The following is a 9,963-nucleotide window of genomic DNA, read 5'->3' as shown; positions in this document are numbered from 1 at the left end:
CTCTGTTGAAGACCTGAAGATGAATTTTCTGTATTATTTTTATTACTCTTCTCCCCATTAGCTTCCTGTATTTCTTGACCAGTATTCCTTTTGCTTTGTTCTTTTAATCAATAGTCATAGTGATTAAAAATTAGTCGACATGTTGCTAAAAATACAGAACTTTAAACTGCTCATGATCAAAAGTGATTTAAGCACAGGCATGCTGGGCCAGGAGCAGATATGATCGTGACATCAGAGAAAAGGGAATTTAAGCCAAAGCCCTTACACTGGGTGGAGAAGGACACTTCACGAGCCGCAATTACAACACAACGAAGAGACGGCCCTTCTGTTCCAATCCTTAAAGGGCTAGGCCAAGACAGTCCACTTCACTAACCAGAAAAGGCGGGCGACGCAGGCAGAAAGACAGAAAAGCACAGCTGATGTGTTGGAAACACCAGGCTGTGTCGATGCGGGCGCCATTCTAGGCATGTCATGTGGACAAAAAAGTAAGAAAACAGAGACAAACAATACAATCAATAAGGTAGGTCTTACGGACATAGACATGACAATCTAGCTTCTGTTTAAGTGCACATGAAATAGTCACAACATTGACTCGTACGTTTGTTCACAAAGGAAGTGTAACACTCCATAAAGCAGAAACACTACAATCAGCCTGATCACATGCAACAAAACTGGGCTATAATGACAACACTTTCAAAAGAGTCTTGCATCCGGAAATTTACTTTTAACTGAAGTACAGTCAGTTACAGTGTGTTAGCCTCTGGGGTGCAGCACAGGGTCCCAGTCGTGCATAAACATACATGTATTCGTTTTCATATTTTTTTCATTAAAGGTTATTACAAGAGGTTTGGAAATTTAAATAATTTCTACTGTACACTTATGGCTAAAAGATAAACTACAAACCAAAATTATAGACTTTCTTAAAAATCATGATAATAGAAACACCACATTTCTGAATCTTTAAAGAAACTTTAAAACAGTGATCAGAGGAAGGAAAATGGAATAGCTTTAAACACATGTCAATAGTAAGTGAATTAAATTCCAAACTCAGAAAGCTAGGGAAACATAAGCCAAAAAAAAAGCACAAAGGTAAAGAAGTTGATGAAGTAGCTAACAGGAAAAGAATGGAATTAAGTAATAAAATCTCAGTTCTTTTAAAAAATAAAACATGCAAACCACTAGCTAATGTAATCGAGAAAACAGAAAAATAAAAGAGGGAAAAGTCCAAATAAACGTAAGAACTGACAAAGAGGAAGCACCCATTGAAATAGAGGAGAATTTAAAAACTATAAGGGGCTGCTCTGAATAACTTTATGCAACTAAGTTTGAAATCTAGATGAAACAGATACATTCCTAGGAATATCACACTTTACCAAAATTACTCCAGTAATAAAACTCACATCAGCCCCAGAGGAAACAGGGCACCTCATCAAGGAATGAATCTACAAAACTCTCCACTGTCTCACAGGGAAGTTCTGACAAAGCTGTGAGTACCCGATAGCCCCAGAGCCACACAAACTGCTCCAGGGAATGAAAAACAAAGGAAGGCGCCCAAATCCACACTCGAAAGATTAACTCAGAATGTGTCGTAAACCCACAATGTAAGAGCTAATCCTATGAAACCTCTTGAAAAAAAATTTCATAGAAAATCTTCGTGGCCTTGATGAGGCAAAAACTGTTTTAGCTAGGACACAAGGTATGAACTCATAAAAGGAAAACTGGAAACATCGGTCTTCTTCAGAATTAAAAACAGCTGCTCTCTGAAAGACACTGAAGGCAATGGAAAGGCAAGCGGCAGACGGGGAGAAGGTCCCCGCGCAGCGTGTGTCAGACCGAGGGCTTGTGCATCGGAGGGAGAGCCCTCACAAGCCAACACAAAGAAGGCAAAACACCTGCCGAAAAGAAGGGGAAAGATCTGAATAGACGCTTCACCAGAGAGAAAAGTTCAGACAGAGACAAACCCTGGAAAGATGCTCCATGCCTCTACTTGTCAGGGAAATGTCAATTCCAGTGAGGAGGACGCCCTCCACGCACGCCAGCAGGGCTCCAGTGTCACAGCCGACAGTGTCGTGCTGGGGACGGTGCGGGGACATCAGGAACTCTCAGGCTTTGTTGGTGGGGAGGCAAAACAGTGCAACCGCTTGAATGATTTGTCAGACTCTTCTAAAGTTCAGCAGAGCCCTTGCCGTGGGACCCAGCAAGGCCGCCTAGCAGACAGTCACCTAGAGACGGCATTCGCCCAGCCCGCCCCAGGCCTGTGCGCGCTCGCCCACCGCAGCCTGGCTCGTTCATAGTGAGGCCCTGGGAGCAGCCCGGACGCCCATCCCCTGCGCACACAGACTCCTACTCAGCGAGAGACAGGCGTGGACGCCCACGTGTGCCTCAGATGACGTACTGAGTAAAAGAACGCAGGTGCAGAGGACCGCACGCTACGTGACTAAACATACAGAAAACTCTAGAAGAGGCAAAACCGCAGCCAAAGGGAGCAGATCATGAGTTCCTCGGGGCTGGAGGTGGGAGGCGGGCGCTGGCTACAAAAGGGCACGAGAGAATGTTTCTGGAGGGGAGGTTGAAGCTGCCTCTTATCTCATACTACCATTGTGGTAGTGACAGCACACATTTTCCAAAACTCACTGAACTGAATCACTTCAAGTCGGCAAGCACACTTCTTGAATTATACTTCAATAACGATGTATATCTCAATAAATTATACCTCAATAAAGCTGATTAAAAAACCACAAAGCCTCAAGGGGTAACCATCACCATGATCAGTATTATTGGTGGAAGACTGATTAACAGAAGGGTAATGCTATGACCGAATTGTGCCCCCAAATTCACCCGTTGAAGCCGCAACCCTCAGTGTGACCGTATTTGGAGATGGGGCCTCTGTGGACGTAATTAAGCTTAAACAAGGTCATAAGGGCCTTGACTTCTTAAGATCAGTCCTTCCAAGAAGAGGAAGAGGGACAAGAGCTTTCTCTCTGACTCTCTCTCTGTCTCTGTCAGTCTCTCTCTCTGTCTCTCTGTCTCTGTCTCTCTGTCTCTCTCTTTCCCCAGGTACACGCATCAAGCAAAGGTCAGGTGAGGACGCAGCCAGAAGGCGGCTGTCTTCAAGCCAGAAGGAGAGCCCTTTCTAACTTCCTGAGCTGCAACACCAAATACAGCATCTCTGCTTTGTGAACCTGTGTCAGTGAATTCAGCCTGGTCCGGCTGTGTAAGTTTAGGAACTAAGAGTAGTTATCGGGGCCAGTCTTTGGACATTAGGAGGTTACCTTCGGTCAGAAGGCAAATTTCCGCTGCTGGCGAAGGCAGGGCGTCTGTTCCCAGGGTGGCCAGCAGAGGGCACCAGAGGCCAGACACAGCCACGTGAGCATCCTGGGCCTGGAGAGGGTCTTTACGGGGAATCGCCTTCGGTGCATTTACGGAGGCTGATAGAGCCGTCCGTCCCTCCTCAAAGCCACATTTCTGACTGTGCTAAATTAAGGTCGGGCACGGATTGAGCGCTGAGCTCCCTTGGGATCACAGAATATAAATACGGACGCTGCCGCTCCAGGGACCTCGTGGAAACCTGGTCTCCCAGCCTGGAGCGACAGCAGCAGGGGTCCCTCCCTGATTCCTGGATACGGGCCAGCACATCTGTGTCTGAGCTGCCAGAGAGGCCTGGCCGGGCTGGGGCCGGGATCGCGGCCCTTCAAACAATGAAACCCAAGCACAGGGGGAGAGCCGTCTGGGGTCCTGAGTGCAGGGCGGCTGGGACATGCCCTCCGGAGAAAACGTGTTCAGGTGAGCGTCAGTCGGGAGTGAGTACAGGGCTGCCTGCCTGAGTTCAATGTTAACGAAACAACAATTTAGACTATATAAGTTGTCTTTAAACAGAGTCACACATCAAGCAAGGTCACATGTTGGTCGGTTGACGAAATTGGCCAAGAGGCGGTTGGACACCTAGCCCTGCCTTTCCCCCATCACAGTGGTTCAGTATTTGCTAATTCAGGGTTGATGAGCTCACAGAATAACTGGACAGAGAGGATTCTAAGGGAGGAGGTGGGGTGGGTTGAGGGGAGGTGGAGGGGGGGAGGGGCACTAAGGGTAGAGGTGGGGTGGGCAGGGGAGTGGGAGGGGTGGGCAATGAGAAGAGAATTCCTGGAGAAGAACTCAGGGCTCCTGCACCCAGAGGTCAGCGGGCACCATGTGCCTGCTTGCAGCCGGGGAACAGGGGGCTTGAAGCCAGGAGTTTCCACCAGCCCTGCGTGTCCAGGAGGAGGGCCATGAATAACTCACGTGTCCAAGACCCTCTCCCAAACACGCAAATGCGGGGGCCTGACTTGGCTCTGTGAGGCAGGGCTGACTCAGGAACACGCACACTGCACAGCAAGGACAAACTTGAGAGGGACACGCACCCAGTGACAGATCAATCCACAGATGTCGAGTCTGTCTCCCCCAGGCACCGGCCTTGAGTGTTTCAGAGCCCGTGTTCCAACAAGAGACGCTGTTTTACGGAGCTTCTGTGTTCATTGTTGGCAAGATAAAGACCCGACAGGGGCATGAGGCCATATAGGGGCCCCTTCTCAAAACAGGGGTCCTGAGAGGTGATGTGGGGCCAAGAGCCTTCCTTGAAGAAGCAATTTTTAAAATCCCCACTTTCAGTGCAAAGCCAGTGCCGCCGGTCCCTCCCCCACCCCGAAGGAGAGGGCTTGGATTTCCAGGATGCTGGGTGCACCCAGGCTGGACCAGGAGTCAGGGGAGAGGCAGAGGCCACAAAAAGGCTGGCCTGGGGTCACCCTCCCCGCACTCCCACTCCTGAGCTGCAGACGCCTTCACTGAGATGCCAGAAACACCTTTCACACAATGACCTTCCCGCAAGCTGCGTAAAAGCCTTGATGAGAGCTGTCAGCCTCCCCTCCGGAAGAGCTTCTCACGGCTGCACGTTGGCGCAGCTGCCAGGGGAGAAGGCGTGGGAGCAAGTGCCCGGGAGCATTGGGAGCTAACCTAGCCCAGGCCCCTCACCTGTGGGAGAGATGCTCGGCCGCCTTGTGCTCGTTTTAATAGCAGGTGGTCTGTGAGGCACTGGGTAGGAGTAAAGCAGCTTCGTAATTGCAATGTGAAATGGTGTGTTGCTCCAGGAGGTTTTTAGGGCTAAAGTCATTTGAGATTTTATACAAACGACTGGGCTTGGGCGTTATAAAGTGATGGTGGATCCTGAAATTTCTCACGTGCGATGCTTTATTGCTGCCACGTGGCCCAAACGCACTAGAAGAACTCTTGCTCTCGTAGCAAATGGAAGAGTATTAAGTTACACTCACACTCACACACACCCCCACACACACCCCCCCACACACCCACACACACACACACACACCCTCCCACACACACACCCTCCCACACACACACACACACACACCCACAAACACACACACAAACACACACACACACACACACTGCCATTGCCACCTCTGTGTCAATGAAGCCAAGATGAAATTGTAGCAGATTGTAAGAGTCTTCTTTATTCAAAGAATTTGTCTGTTAAACCACTGAGAAGGGGAAAAAGCAGAAGACAATCCAAGGGCTCAGGAGCCATGACGCCTGAAGCTGCGGGCCGGTGCGCGTCCTCCTGCTGCAGGGCCTGCAAGGAGCCAGGCGGGCTTTTCCGAAGCCACTGCCTCTTAATAATGACAGTCTGGAAGTGAAATGGGGGACGGTGGGTGAGGACCACGGGGAGCGGGGGGCCTGTGCCAAGAGTCTGCGGGTTCGCGCGACCACGGCCCTTACTCCTGCCGACCCCACCGGAGAAGGAGCTGCCGAGGGGACACGGTCCCCTGGGGCCGGGTGCCATTCTCCCCAGTTAACTGGTAACTTTCCAGGTAGACCCTTAGGTCACACACAAAAAATCACTTGGATATTTCTGAGCCACGGCTGTGCTCTTCAGAACATCCCGATTTCCTAACTGTGGAGAGGCGTCCTCCAAGGTCGGTGCTCTCTGCCCGTCTTGTGGAAATACCGGGTCTCTCCTGGCCCTGGCAAACTCGGTGTCAGGGACACACTGCAACTAAGGGAGTCGGGGACATGGGCCTCCGGGGACTGGCGCCGGGGCGGGACCTCTTGTCGCAGGGGACAGCAGCGCGGTCCACGAAGGGAAGGACCACGTCTGCTTTCCCCGAGTCCCGCCCCGGTGCCCAGCACAGCACCTGACGTTCAGAAGCTCCAAAAGTAGTGATGCCACCAGCGGCGGGGCCCAGGGGCGTGGCCGAGGCCGAGTCACAGGAGACATAACGAGGAGGCCAGAGGCTTTGACTTGTTAAAAAGCTGTCATTTTCGGGAACTTTCTGGACTTGCCTTCAGAGCTGGTTCCCAGTAAAGGCAGGTTCCCACATCAGGGAGGATGTTTTTCCTGCACTGGCCGCCACTGGGTTCAGGCACCGGGCCTGGGCTGCAGCAGGCCTCCTGTCCGGCCCGACACCTCCCCACCCCAGGTCCCCCCTCCCCCGAGACCCATCTGTGCCCGGGGCCCCGACGTCACCTTCCACGGAGAGCGGGAAGAAGCACCAGGGCACATCCCGGATGGCGTCGGAGAAGCAGCACTCCCGAGCCGTGCAGTTCTCGGGGCTGATGCCCGGGAAGCCACAGTCCTTGCGGGCGGAGACCTCCATGACGCACTCCTCCAACTCTGCCGCGCGGCGCCGGTTTGGGAACAGCATGGGGACCCGGTTAGGCCGGCTGGCTCCCCAGACACGTCTGCTCCCTCCTCCCAGGGGAGCGCCGCTGGGCTCCCGGGCTGGGGGGGCGGGGCTCGGGGGCTTCCGGGATGGTCACCCTGGGACTAAGTGTGAGCACCGCGAGGGGCCACCCCCTCCTCCTGACAGAGGCCAAAGGTCAGGGGAGCTGGCGTCCCGGGGCCTTGGGACAGTCGCTTCGCCTCCCTGGACCAGACATTGCTCTGTGAAGCGGGCGGCCCACTGTCACCCCTGGGAGGACCCTGTAAGGATGTGAAGCATTTGACCAAAGTACTGAAACCCAGCAATACTCCCACTACTCGGAGAGCCCCGGCCACGAGCGGCCCCACAACCAGCCGCTGGTCTTGGGTCCTCCGGAGCCTGGGCGCCTCTGAGCCGCGTTCCTGGAGCCAGCGAGTGGACAGGAGGCTGCGGGGCCCGAGCTCCACACACACTTTTTTGTGTGTAACCCTTGGAATCAGTGACTTTCCAACTTGATAATGTGCACAAATATAAAACTCATCCTGAAAAGGTAACCCTAGAACTTACAGTAACTTAATTTCTTAACATCTGGAGTCTGTGTGCAGCTGTGTTAATATTTTCCTGGGGGGGAAAAGGTCTAGCTCAGTGGTAGAGTGTGCTTGGCATCCACGAGGTCCTGGGTTCAATCCCCAGGCCCTCCGTTAAAAAAAATAATAATAAAAATAAATAAATAAATGAACCTGATTACCTCCCCCTCGCTCCCCCCCCAAAACAGAAAGAAACACTGACTGACACCTTCATGTCCCTTAGAAGCTTTTTCAGGAACTACACCTTAACAGCCAAGAGGGGCTTGAGAATTGGTTTTTCCTCAAATACAGTAAAACGTGGGTCCCCACAAGTCTGCGGGAAGGGCAAATGGCTGACCCTTGGGGTCCAGTGTGGACGTGGGGGCCGGGGGCACAGGAGGGGCCCGGCTGTCTGGTGCGTACCTTGCTTTGGGAGGGGCTCGAAGCACCAGGGGACCCCGGGGACGTCGGAGTTGAAACAGCAGCCCCTGGTGAAGCACTGGTCGCTGGAGATGCCAGGGAAGCCGCAGTTCTCCCGGTTGGCAGGGCTGATGCGGGAACACTGGCAGGGGTCTGCGGGGACGCACGTCAGCCAGCCCGCCCTCGGCTCAGCCGGGCACTCCCTCCCTGGGACGGGCGGCGCTCTCGCTCCCATGTGTGAACCGCGCAATGTCCTTCAGCTGACTGGGCTCAGCTGAAGGTGGCTTATTTGTTAAAACCAAACAAACGAAAATCCCTTCTGGTAAGAGGGGTGGACAGGTGGACTCAGGCCAAGGTCAGGGTGAAAGCGAGCCAGGCAGGCCCTCCAGGAGCCCGTCCTCGGGCTGGCGCACCCGCACCTGCCCTGACCTTCCCAAAGGGGCCTTCCTGGGAGGCCCCACCCCCGCCCCCAGCCCCCATCCCACTGTCCTTCCGGAAGGGCGCCAAAGCAGGTGAGCGTGAGCGGGCTCTGGCTATGTGGCCAGCATCCCAGATCTTAGGATGCCTTCCCAGCGGCTTCCCCTCTCAACCTGCCTTTTTTCTGTGAGGGAGCCCGACGTGAATAGAGACCCACCGAGGGGCAGGAAGAAGGCCCTCACGTGCCCCCGCCGCGCCCCCGGCGCTCGGGCCGCTGGAAGCCTCTGGGCTCACTGGCCCCAGCGCTTCTGGCCGGCGAGACCCCGGGCCCTCACTCACCGGGCTTCTGGGCCCCGGCCGGGGCGCTCAGCCCCAGCGCGAGCAGCGCCGCCAGGAGCCCCGCGCCACGGGGTCCCATGTCCACGCTCAGCTGCTCCCCCAGGGCCGCCTGCAGAGAGCGCAGTCCCCAGTCCCCACTGCCTGGGGCGTTTTATAAGCTCCTCTCTGTTTGCTCAGCAAGCAAGATAACCCCCTCTCTCCCCGCACCACCAGCGCTTAGGGGCCTTTGTTAGGAAAAGGAGCTGAGATGGCTCTGCTGGGAGGCCAAGCGGTGACAGGGCAGGGAGGCTTCCGGGCTGGGGGCGCCGACCTCCCCGTGAGCGCACAGCCAGGCCTCCCTCTACCCGGGCGGGGATCCGGGTCGTGCCAAGGTGCTGACGTGGAGGGCGTGCCGCGTGGGCGTCTGGCGCTGGGCGCTGGCACAGTTGCACCCCGGGAGGGATAAGGTCTGTATTTCTCCTGATAAAGTACGTGGCTAACGGAGGAATGTTTGCCACATTGGGCCCAAGCCTACTGCAGACAACGCCTGGGCCGGCTGCAGGCAGAGAAGCCCCCTCCACCAGGAACCGTGGACCCCCCTCCAAGCCCCTCGTCTGCATCTCCTTGTCTCCGTCTTGGGGAGGGGGGCACTCTCCATGGAGATGAGGCTGACGAGGGAAAGACACAGTCCTGGATGAGTGTAAAAGCATCAAGTTAACTTCGGCAAACCCTGAAGTTTGTCATTTTTTCCTTCCGTGGAAACTGTCTGTGTTTATTAAAAGATGGTGTCTGTGAACCAGCCCGTGCCTGGGGAGAAGGTGCTCTGTGGAAGGGCGTCTGTGGACCCAGAGAGAGAAAGGAGAAGCAGAGAGGAGACACCCAAGGGACGAGAGGACCGTAAACCACGCCCCCAAACCCCACCAGCGAGGGGCTTACTGGAGCCACCAGTCTGTCATGCTGGGCTCGAGCTGCTGGGAACCCAGAGATGTTTGGTACCCCAAAACCCAGGGTCCCTGGGTTCTGGAGAGCAGGCCTCTGTGCTCAGAGCTTCTGCCAGCTCCAGCCCCAGCCCCTCCAGACCAGTGAGTGACCATCAGGACTTGGCAAACCTTGGAAAAGTCACCCTTCCCTGTCCCGTGTCCCTGTCACCCCGCATCTTCCCTGAGATGCCTCCTTTGCCCAGGTGGAGGTGCTCAGGCCCCAGCTAGGACACTCTCCACCCATATGGTGCTTGTGTGCACATTAGAAGAAGGCACATTTTCCTCAAGACAAGTTACTTCCACCTGCAGGGAAGTCCTCACGACCGGTGTGATGTCTACACTGTGAGTGGCTCCCCAGCTGGATGTGGCTGTGTGCCCAGCACAACCTCTGTGGGTGTATCGGGTGGTCATGCTCCCATCACAGGGGCTCGGGCGGGGGCTGGACCTCGACCTTGAGTTCCAGCGTCTCACACAGCCTGTGCTCCTTGGAGATGCAGCTATGACTGGACCATTCTCAGCGCTCCCTGCCCCGCTGTCATCCACTGGCCGTCAGTCTGTTCCTTTGTTAAGTGT

At 54.7% G+C, this 9,963-nt stretch overlaps 1 protein-coding gene across 1 annotated transcript; it reads right to left on the bottom strand.

Moving 5' to 3' along the window:
• Positions 1-5,475: 5,475 nt before the first annotated feature.
• On the bottom strand, positions 5,476-8,589 carry TFF2 (trefoil factor 2). The gene is made up of 4 exons (XM_074349613.1): positions 8,432-8,589; positions 7,679-7,828; positions 6,515-6,661; positions 5,476-5,674 (listed from the first exon to the last, which is right to left on the bottom strand). The coding sequence occupies exons 1-4, from the start codon at positions 8,508-8,510 to the stop codon at positions 5,661-5,663; spliced, it is 390 nt and encodes a 129-aa protein (XP_074205714.1). The 5' UTR covers positions 8,511-8,589; the 3' UTR covers positions 5,476-5,660.
• Positions 8,590-9,963: the final 1,374 nt, after the last annotated feature.

Source organism: Camelus bactrianus, chromosome 1 (assembly GCF_048773025.1).
Source record: "Camelus bactrianus isolate YW-2024 breed Bactrian camel chromosome 1, ASM4877302v1, whole genome shotgun sequence".
Classification (NCBI taxonomy): Eukaryota; Metazoa; Chordata; class Mammalia; order Artiodactyla; family Camelidae; genus Camelus; species Camelus bactrianus.
Note: the sequence above shows the minus strand (reverse complement) of the source record. Positions and strands in the feature narration are given on the sequence as shown.

Coding starts and splice junctions, on each gene's coding strand:
- TFF2 (XM_074349613.1), bottom strand. CDS start 8,510: ATGGGACCCCGTGGCGCGGGGCTCCTGGCGGCGCTGCTCGCGCTGGGG. Junction 7,829..8,431: donor GGCCGGGGCCCAGAAGCCCG/GTGAGTGAGGGC, acceptor GCGTCCCCGCAG/ACCCCTGCCAGTGTTCCCGC. Junction 6,662..7,678: donor CGAGCCCCTCCCAAAGCAAG/GTACGCACCAGA, acceptor GCCGCGCGGCAG/AGTTGGAGGAGTGCGTCATG.